This window comes from Argentina anserina, chromosome 2, assembly GCF_933775445.1.
Source record: "Argentina anserina chromosome 2, drPotAnse1.1, whole genome shotgun sequence".
In the NCBI taxonomy this organism is placed as follows: Eukaryota; Viridiplantae; Streptophyta; class Magnoliopsida; order Rosales; family Rosaceae; genus Argentina; species Argentina anserina.
This window is the reverse complement of record NC_065873.1, coordinates 21,063,001-21,080,715: the sequence shown is the minus strand read 5'-3', so window position 1 is coordinate 21,080,715 and position 17,715 is coordinate 21,063,001. Positions and strand designations below refer to the sequence as shown.

The following is a 17,715-nucleotide window of genomic DNA, read 5'->3' as shown; positions in this document are numbered from 1 at the left end:
TGTTTCTAAATTTTGGGGTTTCATGTGGATGTTAAATGCAAGCGGTGCGGTCATGCGGCACTAAGGTGTTGAGAAAGAGAACGCATTCCTAGGTGTTCGAGGATGTTGAGCCTGGGTGGCACAGAATGGTCGATGGCAGACTTAGGAGCTCAAAACGCAGTCGCATGAGCGAATGGGGACACGACAAATTTCCAAACGATAAGAAAATTCTTATGCTCTTTTACTGCTTGAAGTTGTTATATGTAATTGAATATTGACGACCTGTTAAATGTTAATCCCAAGTATATAGCTAGGGCATAGCGTGATCAAGCTATTAAACCATAATTCACCTGATGACGAGAAATTGCACCATTGGCGAGAACCGAGCATACGACACTAGAGAGGAATACCTAGCTACGACGGACCAGTCAAACCATGCTAAACTCTTTCTTGCACTCTTCCATCTCGTTACTTGTTGTATTTCAATATATATTGTAACCTTAAACTGTGATTTTGGGCTCTAATGTGAAATAAAGTGCAGCAGGTGCAAAACAGTGGATTGATCGAAGTTAGAAAATCCAAATTTGAGGCCATTAGGAATTGGGGGCATGTAATGGCATGTAGAAGGGGAGATAAAAGATCGAGTGATCAACCGACATCATCTCCGGCAGAAAAGCATGTAACCTGACAACCTATGAATAATCGGTAACATATTCATTTGAATTGTTAACTAGTCTGATTGAGGTATGTATGGATTATTTCTCATGAAGTTATGGAATGGTTGTTCTCTAGCTTGTTAACATGGTATGCAAGGCTCTAAGTTTTTATTAGCTGCTTGTCATGCATTCCACATTATAATTTCAGCAATTCAGCATATAATTATGGTTGCTCGACCATGTTCTTGTATGTTATATGGTGGCTTTGTTTGTGTATACTTTATAGCATGTAAATTCAAATTTGCTTCATTGTTAAAACCATTATTGATTAACCATGTCCTGGCTGGTGTGTATATATCGTTCAGGTACTATGTTCATCTTGTGCTTTAATTCATCAGATACCAGTCTGTCATTTAAATGCCTCTCAATGCTTTTTTAATATGACATTGTGAGTGTGTATGCCTCCTAAATATATGCAAGGTTATTGTTGAGATATAAAAAATGCATAATATAAAATGCATGTAGTTGGTTAATTAACCATTTCAAATTTCTGAAGTAGAGCATCACACACAGTCTCTTTGGCTTTTGACTAAGTAAAATGCAATTTGAATTCATGTTGGTTGCATATCGATTGGTTAGTTTCAAGCATCAATCCAGAAATTCAAACGGCACATGCATTCAAATTTAAACTTCAGATTGGAAGTGTTTATCACTTTGCGATACGACCATATTGTTACAACTATTATAAAAGGCCTAGCTCCAACCAGAAGAGGGGAATAAAAATGGAGGGAGAGAGAGAGAGAGGGGGTACAAAAATTCTACCAAAACAGAGAGATAGCATTTTCGGTGAATCAAGCTTTTGAAGCTCATATAAAAAATACATCTGAGCCATGCTTTGTTTTTAGCATGAAAGCACACTCCGGGAGTCTCACTCCACATAAAAGAAGAGCCGTTCATGAACGACTCGTTTTCTTTTGTGTGGTTCATTCTATGTGTTGACAATATTGGTCGTTCATGAACGACCAGAGTCACCACATATCCACCATAATCAAAACTGTGTTTTGACAATAGTGATCGTTCATGAACGGCCAAAGTCATGTAGCGCGTCGTGTTGCTGCATTTAGTGGTGCTGGAACACGAACGACCGAGTTCCGGTGCTGCTAAATTGCACAAAACACCTGCAAAAATCACCATCGTTATGATGCCCTTGTGTCATTCTCATGTCCTCTGTCACTTCCTAATCCTTCCTATTCCACCATTTTCGAAATAAACACATTAAAAAGCCTATATAGTTTATCCACCACACCAATTATGTCAAGTAATGTGGTCGGTGTCTCACCTTCAATTTTTGCCTTCGAACGCAAAGTCTTTGATAAAAGTCCCTGCATTTCAGAGACATGTTGTTAATATATTGAAATCATTCCAGTGACTCAATTGATGGAAGGCAAATCAAAATTGAAAACCATGGTGAAGCGGTGTTTTAAACGGTGCTGATACTCAGGTCAGTATGTGACGGTGGGTTTGGTTAACGAAGATTATAAATCGAAGTGATGATGGAAGGATGAAAGGTCTAGACTATTGTGATGAGAATTGTAAGCCTTTGAATTCGTGATAAGGGAGCAATAGTTCATATTGACAAAGCTCTACATACCTATCTATGATATCACGTTGGTGAGGTAGGAAGAGACAACATAGCACTCCATATGAAACAAGTTCCAATTAATCACAGTAAGTGAAGATAAAAGAATCATGTTCATGAAATAAATTTAAGACAAGCTCAATTGAATAAAATGGCCAAGCGGTGGATTCTTTCGACCAAGTCCAAACGGTGGAAAAATATGTGTCTTTAGACAAAATCAAATATCTTAAATCGGTGGAGTCGTATCCAAAACAAGCAAGAAGCAATATACCTACTAGGAGAACACTTTTCAATGTAGTGCTCACCAACAGCCCCACAGTAGCACCAGAGCCTAGTTTTCCACAAATTGGTAAATGTCAAACGCCTTTGTTTATACGAATGAGGAGCTTGAGGACTCCATCTTATAATAAAAGATTAAAAGTCATGCACCGAGTTTTTCAACCAATCCTATCCGAGATTTCACTTATTAGGATGGAGATCACGGCTCTTTCTCTTTCACCCTCAAAAGCTTTCGGTAGTCAGCAAGACAAAACAGAAGATTGAGTGCGGCTCAAACAAGCTTATGTGTTGGGCTTAATTGGATCACTCTTATCTCAGAACAGTTTTAATGTTTGATCCAATTGTATTTGGTTCAACATGAAGTTTGATTTACTATATATGGAATATTTATGGTGCTCGAGGGGATTTTCATATTATTGGCAGTGAGGGAATGTTACTAGTGCTCGAGGAGATTTTCATTTCCTTGGCAGTGAGGAAATGTTACCAGTGATCGAGGAGATTTTCATATTGTTGGCAGTAAATGAATATTTATGGTGATTATGAAAGTTGGTACAAAACAAAAAATATATTTCGAACTACGATCGGTTTGATCCCTTTCGAGAGTACGTAAATCTAGCGATCCACTAGATGCAGCCACATGTCTAAGCAGAATCCCTGATACCACCAAAAAAATTCGCCAAATTTGAATCCATGGTCCATCCATTTCATCCAAACAGAATGGCCCAAGCATTACTTCCATTCTAAAAAGCTTAAACTTTCCAATATGTCATTCACGTGTTGAAACTCTAGAACTACGAGTGGCTTGATCGCATGGTACATAGGCAACCCATTCATACTTCCGAGTGCAACCGCAAAAACAAACAAACACACACCTCTCCATTTGTTATTTTCTTTATGTTTGGAATCAAAGGGTTTACTTCTTTAATAAAGAGTTGTAATTAAAAAACATAATTGTCTTAAATGAGTCGAACGCAACATAATAAAAATTTTATTTTTAAATATTGAAATATGACGAAATTATGTTGAGTACATTACACATTTTTGCTCTAACAGTCATGTAATACACCCAATAGATATGCATGTTGGCTTGTTCAACGTTCGAGCTTATATAGTTAGCATCTCATCTTCGTGTGTGCATGCATGGAAGAGTTTTTGTTTGTTATGCATTATTTGTCTGATGAGTGATGATCCTTTCTTTTATTCCAAAGCACATACATCAAAATTCACATTAGTGAGTCATAGGGTGTGTTTGGTACAGATGGGCTTATAAAAAAAGTCGACTTATGCTGATTTCTGAAAATAAGTGGCTGATAAATAAAGTTGCAGACTGTTTGATAAACTGGCTTATATAAGTAGCTGTTAGTGACAGAAGTAATGGCAAAGCGTTTGGTAAACTCAAACTAGCTTATGCTTTTAATTTGTCAAATGACCAATTTAGACATGTAAGATAATTTTTAGTTAATTTTAGTTTAAAACAATGCCTAAAAATATATGGCATATTAATATTGGATAATTTTAAAATTATCTCAAACCAATATACTCTGATATTGATAATTTGGTTTTGATTAGGATCATGTCAATACATAAATACTCAATCACGTGCATTCATCAAACTTTGAGTAATCATGTCTCTTAATATATCAATTTCTTGTGCGCCATGATGATTTTGTTCATCATCATCATCTTCTTCTTCTTCCTCATCTCCACCACATTCCCTTTCTTCGCCTCGGACAAAATGTCTATCACGATGTGCATATCTTCGGATATAATTATGAAGTGTCATAGTAGCGATGGCAATCTTCAATTTTTTTTCCAAACTCCAAATGAGCGTTCTATAACTCCTCTAAGTGAAGAGTGTGCTTGGTTAAATAGTTCTCTTTTATTTCTTGGTTCTCGGCCACGATATTGTTGGAAGTGTTGTGGTGGCCCTTTATAAGGTCTCAAATACCCTGGCATAGTGGGATATCCTGAATCCACAACATAATATTTTCCTACAAAATTATCATGTAATAAAATTTGTGAAAATGTCATTTGAAGCATGAATTGAAATGAAATTTTTGACTAAAATTAAATATATTACCTGGTGGAGGATGAGGAAAGTTCATATTAGGATTTCGAAGAACGGATTGTAATACTCTTGTATCATGAGCTGACCCTTCCCAACCCGCACATACAAAGATAAATTGCATATCATAATTGCATACCGCCATAACATTTTGTGATGGAAATCCTTTCCTATTAATGTATGGAGTTTTTTCGCTGAGACACTGTCAAATTTGACAGCCTCCCTATCTCTTTCTTTTGCGTTTCACTTGCTCCTTCACTGAAAATTTCACCCATCTCGCATCCTCACTTTCTCGCCCAAAAATTTCCTGAAACAAGAACTCATCCACCTCCAATCTGTTTTTCAAGTTTAATACCCCTAGTAGAAGTTTACTACCTCTAGTAAACTTTAGTAAAAAATTTACTAACCCTAGTAAACTTTATTTTTTGCATCTAAGTTGATTTTTCTCCGTTTTAAGGTGTGTTATGGCATTTAGAAATACTGTTTTTCAAGTTTAATACCCCCAGTAGAAGTTTACTAGAGGTAGTAAACTTTAGTAAATTTTTACTACCCCCAGTAAACTTTATTTTTTTGCATCTAAGTTGATTTTTCTCCGTTTTAAGGTGTGTTATGGCCTTTAGAAATACTGTTTTTCAAGTTTAATACCCCCAGTAGAAGTTTACTACCTCTAGTAAACTTTAGTAAATTTATACTACCCCCAGTAAACTTTATTTTTTTGCATCTAAGTTGATTTTTCTCCATTTTAAGGTGTGTTATGGCATTTAGAAATACTTTTTTTCAAGTTTAATACCCCCAGTAGAAGTTTACTAGAGGTAGTAAACTTTAGTAAATTTTTACTACCCCCAGTAAACTTTATTTTTTTGCATCTAAGTTGATTTTTCTCCGTTTTAAGGTGTGTTATGGCCTTTAGAAATATTGTTTTTCAAGTTTAATACCCCCAGTAGAAGTTTACTACCTCTAGTAAACTTTAGTAAATTTTTACTACCCCCAGTAAACTTTATTTTTTTGCATCTAAGTTGATTTTTCTCCGTTTTAAGGTGTGTTATGGCATTTAGAAATACTGTTTTTCAAGTTTAATACCCCCAGTAGAAGTTTACTAGAGGTAGTAAACTTTAGTAAATTTTTACTACCCCCAGTAAACTTTATTTTTTTGCATCTAAGTTGATTTTTCTCCGTTTTAAGGTGTGTTATGGCCTTTAGAAATACTGTTTTTCAAGTTTAATACCCCCAGTAGAAGTTTACTACCTCTAGTAAACTTTAGTAAATTTATACTACCCCCAGTAAACTTTATTTTTTTGCATCTAAGTTGATTTTTCTCCATTTTAAGGTGTGTTATGGCCTTTAGAAATACTTTTTTTCAAGTTTAATACCCCCAGTAGAAGTTTACTAGAGGTAGTAAACTTTAGTAAATTTTTACTACCCCCAGTAAACTTTATTTTTTTGCATCTAAGTTGATTTTTCTCCGTTTTAAGGTGTGTTATGGCCTTTCGAAATATTGTTTTTCAAGTTTAATACCCCCAGTAGAAGTTTACTACCTCTAGTAAACTTTAGTAAATTTTTACTACCCCCAGTAAACTTTATTTTTTTGCATCTAAGTTGATTTTTCTCCGTTTTAAGGTGTGTTATGGCATTTAGAAATACTGTTTTTCAAGTTTAATACCCCCAGTAGAAGTTTACTAGAGGTAGTAAACTTTAGTAAATTTTTACTACCCCATGTAAACTTTATTTTTTTGCATCTAAGTTGATTTTTCTCCGTTTTAAGGTGTGTTATGGCCTTTAGAAATACTGTTTTTCAAGTTTAATACCCCCAGTAGAAGTTTACTACCTCTAGTAAACTTTAGTAAATTTTTACTACCCCCAGTAAACTTTATTTTTTTGCATCTAAGTTGATTTTTCTCCGTTTTAAGGTGTGTTATGGCCTTTAGAAAACTCCAGAATATATTTAATAAAAAAATTAAAACCATTCAATATTAATCCTGGAGTTTTCATCATCCGGCTCAACCCTTGAATACTTCTTCTTCAAATTCACATCGTTCCTAATCAAGTACAAGAATAACATTAACATTTTAGGAATGCAAAAACCCTATAATTCAAGATAGAAATGAAATTGAACAAATTTTGAAACAAATTAGAGCCAACCCAGAGGTGCCCATGGGTAGAAGAAGAGAGAAGGAACAAAGCTAGTTGAAGACAGAGGAAGAGGGCCGCCGTCGGGGGTCGAAGGTGGGAGGGAGAGGACGAAGTCTTTAGGGGTGTACTGTCCGGAGAGAGGGAGGTCGCCTTTGGCGGTGGGTTTGGCCTAATTGATGGTATTTCTGTTTGATATGTGGTGGGTCGTAATTAGTTGAAACCACCAAGGTTACCCATTGGTATTTTGGAATGTTCATTAATTCGCCGCTACAGTGCGCGCGTTAAGAAGTAGAAGCGGCTTCTAAAAAGAGGGTAGGAGCTACTTCTCCTTTTGGCTTGAAAAAGCCCCATCTTTTGGAAGTTGGAAGACATAAGCCAGTTTACCAAATGGGTTGTTGGGCTTCACTTATAATCACCAGAGCTCATAAACTCTACCAAACACAGCCATAGTATAATCTTCTCGAGTCGTGTCTCAGGAACTGAGCCCAATTATAAGCGTTTCTAATATTATATGCATGATTCAGTGTGTAAGTACGTTTATACTGTTTTAGGTTTCACATGATCTTTAGTCTCTTGATTCTCTCATATATACATATACATATACATATATATATATATATTAAAATCAATTGCCTTTGTTTCTTATATGCTTGATTGTATTGTGATTTCATGTAGAACGTCTATAAGTATGGAGGGGTTTGAATGTGGGTATATTTTTTGGTCATTCTCCATTTCATTGTGCCTTATCTATCTGAAGATTTCCTTCTTTGCAATTAGCGACATGATCGAGTTGTTATATTTGTAAGAGCTATACTAGGACTAATATTTCTTGGTGATTACATGACAATATTCATTGGTTAATTGATCTAGAGGTACTAACAGTTGCCAAACTCAAGGTCTTGATCGATCTAATATATTTGATATGATTATTGCCTTATAGAATGCTTTTGTGCATGTGTTCTTATTACTTGATTTTATATGCATATAAATTTACTAATAGTGTGTATATGCTAATGAAATGTGCATTGCATAGTACTTTGATTTTGTTTTTCAGCGGCTACCTACTACGGAATTTTGTTTGATAAACGCTATGAAGCTCATGATTAGAGGCAACTTAGTAGAATTCGATCGGAACCAAGGTCGACAGATGACAAGACAAATCACTAATCATTTGGTGACAAACACAACTTGCAAACAGATAAGTGCTTAGCATTTGAATTCACTATGCCTTATCTGGAAAATTCTATGGTGCAGCACCGCATGCGTGCAGCGCCCCTAATTCATCGTCCATACACCCCACGTGCATTTCAAGATACCCTCTATCCACCGTCTGATTCGGTATGTGTGGTATGCAGCACTGCACTATAGACGAATCATGCCTTATCTTATTATCTTTCACGCCAAACGCCTTAACGAATAAAACACCCGGACAGGGGTAGAACCTAGCCAAACAAAGCCCGGCGGGGGGGGGGGGGGGGGGTAAAAACTAGCCAAACCTGGTAGGGGGAAAAACCGGGCGAATCGAGCGAACGCTTGAAAAACGAACAAACACCCGGGCATGGGGTAAAGCTTGGCCAAACAAAGTCCGGCGGGGGTAAAACCTACCCAAACCTGAGCATGAGGTAAAACATGACGTGTCAAGCGAACGATTGCAAAATCAGAATATATATCGAACAATTGCACAAGACATCATGATATACGATATGAACACAATGTTATTATTACTATAGTTACAAAATTCAAGGTTTTTATTACTTCTTATCATATATGTGATCGGTAGGAAATGGATCATAATCTTCTCAAGAGCTCGTAGCAAAGGGTAATAACGGTATCATTGTTGGCGTATGCGGTTTGAATTCTCACTACTATCATACCTTTTATCAAGATCTAAATTTGATGAATCTTATTTCAACAATATTGAGAAGTGTATTCGTTATTGCTATTAATTTAATTACTCTTATCTTAACAAATTCATTTTATGTGTTTTCCTTCTCGCACTCTGAGCTTGTACGGAAAGGAAAAAGGGGGTATTGTGGGGGAATAAATTTACAGCTTTGGGCCCCCTACTTGCTTGACCAGATCCAATGATTAAAACCCAAAATAATTTAATAGTTGATAAAGTAAAAGTCACCAAACATGATCAGGTAGTGGGAGAACGTGATATAACTTCTCCTCCCACTACAATATGAATTGAGGACCAAGGAAGTAATGCATATATCACTGCTAGCAAAACGAGTTCTCACATTGATTTTAATCAGTGAGAAAATCATTGAGAATTGAAGGTATTTCACACGGATGTCAGTGTCGGAAAGCTATCAGGCACGGTGCGCATACGAAATGTCTATTGGTGTATTTTGGAGGGGGGCTAATAGCTATTAAGCACGGAATTTAAAGCCTGTGCGAGTTGTTAACGTGGGCCATATGAATATCCACGACCATACTCAATTTGTCCAGCAGGTTTTCAGTGTGAATAAATTTATATATTCACACTGATATCTATGTCATACTACAATACACACTGATATCAGTGTGATGTCATGAGCCTTATATCCACACTATTTTGTGTAAGTAGTTATAATAGATGTTTTTTTAAAATATTGGCCTAATATATATTGTCATACTCATATATCTCTATCAATATTTATATCAATTTCTTATCCAAGAATAAAATCAATTTGAGGCTTTAAGGAAATGATTAACTTTTAATTATAATTTAGAGTAACAGTTACACATGGAAAATTTTGCAATGACAAACAATAAGTTCACATAAATCTAGTTCAAGAAATATAATCTAAGTCATAGACTTCAAAACTGTATAACACTTCCAGCTGGAGTAGCCTCATTCTCAAGTACCTGCAAAGTATGAGAACTCTAATCAGACCAATATTAGGACACATTATGAAGCTCAAATTCAGTAGAAACTGAGTAATGAAACTATAGGAATCATATTCAAGTCTTTTTTCTCACCAGCCCCTTTGGCAACTGCACTCTGGATCAAAGTGAGTTCCACTGGATGGCTTTCAGCTTTCAGCAATATTAGTAAACATACCAGAGAAAGTAGAGCATTTCAAAGCAGGACTGTAGTAACTCTGGAATCAAGTCAAGTATGATATATATATATATATATATATTTATGTTAATACAAATCAAGTTAAGTATGATTAAAACCATCTTCTTCTATAAGCAAATTAGCAACTCTGGAATAAGAACTAAACGATAATAAAAAAGAACAGAGGTTAAATGGAACAATTAGAACCTGAAAACTGAACCTGAAACCAAGGAGGTTCACTGTAAATTCTGGATTGTAGACTTAACAAAATTTGAATTTAAACAAACATTAATAAGATAATTTCAACCTCCGGAACAGAAAGAATCGGCATCTCAACTTTCTCGTACATGTAAGAATTTTCCTGCACATAGAGAGCCACAATATACGTAAACATACTCGCATAGAACCAGAGCCAACTTATATATTTACCGACTTCATTTGTAGACATAATTTTACCAGGAATTCATCCAGCTCTAGTGTTTCAAACTTGAGTACTTCACACTGGAGTGCATCATTATCCACTTCTCTTCTGCCACTATCCTCCTTCAACATTTATACAAGTAAGACTCTCCGGACCAAAAGATGAATCACGTAAAGCTATTAATATCCGAGTGTCATTACCATACCTTGTGAAATTCAATCTCTGGAGCTAAACCAGTCGTTATCTGATTCTCCGCTCCCTGCTCTTATCCAATAACATCGGCTTTCTGCCACAGGTCACCACAATCCTTAATAAGATTCGAATTAGTCAACACAACATAATTCCACAGCTCGATAACAAGTAATTTTCAAGTACTTAAGGATGTAACAACACAATCACTTAGCATATGATCTCAATTTCGTAATAATATGCTTCACTAAATTAGCATCAAAGTAAGCACATATTCAAATCAACAAATTGCTGGTACATAATAAGCTGGAAGCTAACAACACCTAATAGCTTGTACTCAATCAACAAATCCATCAAAAACAGAAAAAGAAATGAACAATCCTCTTATTCAACTGCAGGATTCAACAAGCTATAAAATAATCGAGCAATTTCTAATCTGATATGGTCTTCAACTCTGAATATATCAAATTACCTCCGATTTCACGACGGCGTCGAAATCCGAGATGTCAACGGTGAGGTGAGGAGGGAGAACGATGGAGAAGAATTTAGATTTGGGGCAATCGGGCGTTGTTCGATCTAGAGCGAGAGCTGGAGGAGGGGATCGAAGCATACGGCGGCTCGGAGGACATCAAAGGTTGGAGTGAGGGAGGTTAGGGAGGTGGAGGAAGGTTAGGGTTTCTAAGATTTGGATTGGAGTGGGAGTGAAGTAGTCGATGTTGAGGTAGCCGAGAGAGAGAAAGATTTCAATGAGGCAGAGGTTATGGGGGAGGATGAGTTTTCGATGGATAAATGGGATTTGGGGCAAACCGAACATACACAAAAAAAATCTCAAATAAATTCAAAATTGAAACCCAAATTTTCTGTTTGGCGCTTAAAGATTGGAGTTGGCTCATTTAGAAAGGATTTGTTATGGTTTTAATCAGTATTACACACAGAATTTTGTGAAAAATAAGCTATATTGAACACTGAAATCTATGTGTGAAGTTTAGGGTTAGTTGTTGGAGTAAATAAATATTTAAAAGAGTATAACACACTGTTTTTTGTGTGTATTCTTATCACAACACACACTGATTTTTGTGTGTATTCTTATCACACACTAATTTTTGTGTGTATTGTTAGTTTAGAGATTGTGTGTGGGCCCACGTATACTCATTTTACACGGTTAATTGTGTGATTTGATATCTCACACAAATTTATGATAGTCAGTGTGAGTAAAATCAGTGTGAAAGTTTTTTTTACTAGGAGTGTACATTCATAAACTTGGAGATACGAAAAGGGGATCAAATGATAGGATCGAAGGATAGAATGATGCCGAGCAATCACTGAATGAAGAGAGAGATCATTGTAACGGTAACAAGTATCAATCCAATTTATATTTCTTACACCTGCTTAGATCGACACTGACTTGGACGTCAGAGTGTCTTTCTGTTTTGCAAATACTTCTCCCCCAAAATCTATCATGATGGTTGCGTCTAGAGCTTCTCGAAGATCAAAAGAGTGAGATTTTTGTTGGCCGATATCTCTTCCGAAATTTTTATTCTCCAACAAGCGGCAAGAGAAGGTTTCAGAGATCTCAACTATGGCGCCGACGAAGTTGTAGATAGAGCAACCAGAGGGTGAGGTTGAATTCGTAAGCTTTTGATTTCGAGAAATTAGTGAAACAATTGAGCTGAGTATGAAGCTATATAGCTAGTCTTACCAGTATGAGGTTGAATAGCTTGCCGGAGTTCTACAATTACACATCGCTGCCCCAATTTCGATTTAATTGAGAAAAAGCTGCATGTTCGATCGACATGTATGATTTTTGAAGAGAAAAGTGAGTGGATTTTAATGGTGTTGACTAGAGGTGGATTCATTCATGGGTTAGGTTCCATCTAAACAATGCCTAATTCAATCGGCGACTGCTTTACGATGCCTTACTCGATCAATCAACCTCCTTCCTTGGTGAGCTTTCGATCTATAGTAAACCCTGAACAAATAAACCGACTGAGTTCTGGTAATGGAGAAGCACACAACACGTGACCTACACGTGCATAAGGTTAAAGATTTTCACCTTCGCCACTATTACGTTAAAGACTCTGGGCTCTCGGAGAGTAGGCGGTTAACAAACGTTGCCTTGAACTTGTAATAGATATTGTTTCGACACGGCCAACATGTTACAGGGTCATCCACATTTGGCTTGCTGGTGGCCGGTTGTGGGGAAATGTCTAACAATGGTTTCCTTCCATTTTTGACATGTTCGAAGTTATAGTTTGCAAGTTCTACAACCTCTGCTGACAATTAAGTGGTTATCTTGCACACCCGCTCTACAAATCTCAGTAAAATAAAGAAATTAAACGCATACATATTACGATTGCAGGCTGATTGCAACTAAATAATATTTCATATATATGAAATATCATGTGTCGATTTATCTCCACACTTGATCAAAGCTGTCTAATGAAATATAGTAAAGGTAAAAGAAATAATGCTTCACATTCGAAATTTTGTGGTTATTATTGCAAGTGAATGAAGTCAAATAAGTAAACTAAATCAATTGTTAACTACATAATTTCACATTACATCGCACGCATTGGAGCACCATACACAAACCCAAAAAATGAAATCCGAATTTTAAACCGTGATTGAGCCATCATAGTCCCATGTTATAACTTATAACAACGCGATTGCAACAGCAGGCCCATGTCATGAATTTATAGACCATGCTTCATCAACCACTCGCAGACTAGCTTGTAGTATATACATTATTCAAGAACTTCGTAAGGCTTTGGCCAGATCGAATTGGAAAATTTAAGAAACACGGAATCAACAAAAATATATACACATATGTCAGATTTGCATAAAGTTCATCCCCAAACACATTAATTAGTACTACTTGGTTTCCATTTCTCAAGCCCTCTCCTTTTCATGACAAACAGGATAAACAAGAGCAGGGTGGTTCTTAAACCGATCCAAGCTAACCGGAGACAAAATCCCCTCGAGGCTCTTCATATTGGCTCGAGCCCCATGAGCCACCAACAAAAGAGCTACTTGAACATGCCCCGCCTCCACCGCGCAATGCAGTGGCGTGTAGCCCGCATTGTCTACCACATCCAGCTGAGCACCGTGATTGAGCAGCACCTTGACACACTCAATTCTGCCCTTAAATGCGGCCCTATGCAAAGGGGTCCAACCATTTTGGTCCCTCCCGTTCACCTCTGCCCCTTCCGCAAGGCAACTCTTTAGGCCGTGAGCGTCGTCCAGCCTCGCCGCCCTGAGCAAAACGTCGTCGAATCGGAGAAGACTGAGCAAATTCAAGTGACCATTTTCGGCTGCGAGGTCGAAAGCTGTCTTTCCATTCTTGGTAATAACATATTTCACATTAGAACACTCCAACAAAAACTTAGTCGGCTCCAAGTGACCCTTCTCCGCGGCGCAATGGAGCGGAGTCCACCCCTTCCGGTCCCATACCTCCACACTACCTCCGACAGAAACACAAAACTTCAACATCTCCACGTGGCCATTCCCCGCTGCTATGTGAATCGAAGTCCGGCAGTCGGAGTCAACCCAGTTGACGTCAAGTTCCGGGAAACTCTCGCACATAATCTCCACTAGATCGACCCTATTCATTGCCACCGCGTCGTGCAGAACCGAGCTATCGAATTTACATCCTGAAGCTATCAGAATCTTAGCAACTTCAACACTCCCGCTCCGAACAGCCAGAGACAACAAACACCCGAAATCCGAAACTTTCTTATTCACATCTCCACCGGCGTCGATCAAGCTCGAAACCAAGTTCGAGTCGCCGGAAGCTATTGCGGGACCGAGAAGCCCCGTGAGCTCAGATCCAGAGCACCCAGAAACCGCTCTGTCGAAGAAGACACCGAAGTCGGAGATCTGATTCCGCTGAGATATGAGAGACTCCACCACGTGTGGCCCAACAAACCAGATAGGTATGGTGGCGTCTCGGAAAACGTGCTGGCCCGGCTTCGCGAAAAGGCGGCGGAGATCTTCCGGTCCCGCCTTGCCCGTCGGCAGCATCGAGGCCTTGACGTTGATGACGTCGTTAGGGACGGTGCTAGGGAGAGGGGGGTGCGCAGAGGGCTGAGAAAGGAGAAGGGTGTAGGAGAAAGAAGAGAGAGGAGGGATGATAGAGTAGGGCTGTGTGAAGGAGAAGAGAGATGGGTTTGTGGTGGTTAGGTTAACTGCGACGGACATGGTGTGCATGAGGTTGCTGAGTCTAAAAGTCGTGCTGCACTTTTGATCTCTTTTGAAACATAACTCCACTTCCTTCACGTCGGCTTTCACCAATCTGTCCATGGCTAGAGAGAAACTCAAACTCTGCAGCTGATCTTCGTGAGTTTTGTCTGGTTTGGTATGGAATGAACTGAAGAAGATGAAGAAAAACTGTGAGGTGAGCAATGTGGTTTGATTCGCCTCCCTTCGCTTTCGGGAAATTAAGAGGGTTTTTATTACTATATTCGTGTTTGCGGGGTTGGAATTGTTAATAGGGTTTGATTATATTATTGGCTTGCGTTGTTTAGGTTTTGGGACTTTTGGGAAGGCGGGGGACTTTGAAAATGAGAGGGTCGTTGTTGGCTCGGTCTGGTTTGAATATGGAGGATCGAAGACCCAAACAACCTTCAAAGGTAGGGCATTACCATTTCGATCTGGATCAGTAACATTTGTGTTGAACCTTCAACTCGATGACCGATTTGGTTCTGTGGTACGGTTTCAAAGTTGAACGCACTTTGTGATAAAATTCCCACGAAGTCAGATCATTTTGTTAATGAATTATTAGGTGAGAGACCATTAACCTGGGGGAGGGGACAATGATGTTCACGAAGAGAAACAGTATTTAATGGAACATCATGAAATGGGATCCGAGTCATCCTATTATAGCGTTAGTTTCTTCTCAGCATACTGGTCGCAATTGAATGGAGTAGATTTTTTTTTTTGTGGAAAGAGAATGGAGTAGAATTTGGTGCGCTTACAGGTCCCTTGATTACATACTACTAGAATATAACGAGCCGAGGAGTTAACATGATCTTATGGCCTCCAAGTCTTAGCCTATTCAAAAAAGAAAATTTAAAATGATCAACTGCTAAAATTAGTTTTTCATCACACACTACAATTGGTCAATTTATAAAATTCCGGATCCTCTGATAAATGAGAATTTGGATGGCAAAAGAGTATAATACAATATGTTGTGCCACGAAACATACAGTTGTGAATCGTGAAGATACAGAAATCAATCTCATGGAGAGCCTTGTTGCATGTAGACAGAAGTGTAGAAGAGATCGAGAGTGACATATCTTGTTTTACCAGTTGGATTGTTACAAAGTATTCTCATGTTAATGAATAAACATATGTGACAATCATTGACCTTTGACTCGTAACAAATGTCGTAGTGATAAGCTTAACGCCTATAACAAATGCTCTAAATATAATGGGATGCTGTCATTTCTTAGGAGCCACCTATCATTAGCAAAAAAATATATGAATTATGGACCACTCATTGGATGCTTCCTGTCCATAACAGACATCATCATTTGTTTGATCTACTGAAACCATATATACCACTAAGTGTAGTTATTTTCGTCATATACAAGCTAATTATATATAGTTAAATATGATGATTAGTGTCATCTCGTTGGTTTTGTAATCTTATTGGTTTTGTAATGTTGCATTTCATGTTTGTTCCTTCTATTGATTTTAGTGAGCTTTTCGTTTAATAGTTGACTAGTTGTGCATAAAAAAGCATAGTTAGCATATTCTGCTATTTGATACTATAAAAAAGAAAACATCAGGTTCTGCCGTACTGGTAATCTATGTTTTCAGAAGGATTTAGCCCAGTTTTAGGTAAAAAGGTGCACAAATTTGGCACAAGATTTACTTTTGGTTTGACTTCCTTTTTATCAAAAGATTTATAACTAAATAGAAATAAATAAATTGAATTTAAGAAGAAGCTAAGGCTATCTTCAACCCATAGGACTATTTGTAACTCATGAGTTACATTGTAGTACACTAAAGTAGTACTATTTATCAATGTGATATCAATCGTCTTCAACCAAGTGTGCTATAATGTAGCTCTTCAATATTTTTTTAATGGATTAATATCTTTTAATTTATATATTATTATTTAATTACAACTTTACTCTTATAAATGATAAATTTAATAAATGTATTATGAAAAAATATTAATTTTTTTATTTTTATTTCATATAAATTAATATGACATGAAATTTAACTAATTTAAATTACATAAATAATAGTTATAAAATATTATTAATCATAATCATTTAGTGTATCGGTCGGCATTTCCGGAAAATAGGCATCATCGGATGACGGAAATAACTCATGTTGACTATATTTTTGCATGGTAAAAAACTATTCGCTCTATTTTAAATGATTGCTATATTTGCCACTTTTATTTGTAATTTAGTTAAAAATTATTAGTTTTAATAAGTGATTACTGTTTGTTTGTTCATTAAAAATTATTAGTATTATATCGATAGTGTTGTTGTATGTTTAAGGAGTACACTATACAAATACAACTTTAATTCAAGTTTAATGTTGTAGTATATTATTTCAACAAAGAGAAATATAATTTTTTTCAAATAATAAAATATATATATTCACTAAACAATGTTGTTATGTATTTATGAAATTAATCACTAAAACAATAATATAAAATAATTTTTGAGGCGGGATCCACATGTGCTAGTATGCCAGAAGTAGCCCAAACTTGTTATTTCTGACCTTTTCGGGCTACTTTTGGCGCACACTAGCCCATCAGTTTGTGACAAAGTGTGCTACAATTTGGGAATTGTGGCATAATAACCCATGGGTTGGAGATGAAATAGCCATTTTTGGCTACTTCTATCACACTTTTGTGGCACACTAGCACATGTGAGTGCCGCCTCAAAATTTATTTTTTATTGTTAAAATAATATACTATAACACTAAACTCGAATTTAATTTGTACTTTACAAATAAAAGCGACAAATAATAATCATGTAAAATAGAACGAATAATTTCCAACTTTGTTTTCGGAAATAAGTATAATTAAATATACATGCAAATGACTATTATTCGGATATATAACTGATACATTGAATAATTATGAGTACTAATATTTTTAACCATTAAATATAATTTTATGAAAGTTAAATTAGTTAAGTTGTCGTGTAATTTTAATTTTAATTTAAAAAAGTAATCGTTTAATATAAGATAATTTTTATTTTAATTAGTTAAATTTCATGTAATTTTAATTTTTATGAAATACAATTTTAACATAATACATTTTTAAATTTATCATTTATAAAA

The 17,715-nt window shown here is 36.6% G+C and overlaps 1 protein-coding gene across 1 annotated transcript; it reads right to left on the bottom strand.

The window, feature by feature from the left end:
* Nucleotides 1-13,272: 13,272 nt before the first annotated feature.
* On the bottom strand, nt 13,273-14,841 carry LOC126783538 (protein VAPYRIN-LIKE-like). The gene has a single exon (XM_050509020.1). It carries the CDS (start codon nt 14,704-14,706, stop codon nt 13,297-13,299), a length of 1,410 nt encoding a protein of 469 aa, XP_050364977.1. The 5' UTR covers nt 14,707-14,841; the 3' UTR covers nt 13,273-13,296.
* Nucleotides 14,842-17,715: the final 2,874 nt, after the last annotated feature.

Bases quoted from the DNA above. Each gene is read 5' to 3' on its own strand.
- LOC126783538 (XM_050509020.1), bottom strand. From the start codon at position 14,706: ATGGACAGATTGGTGAAAGCCGACGTGAAGGAAGTGGAGTTATGTTTC.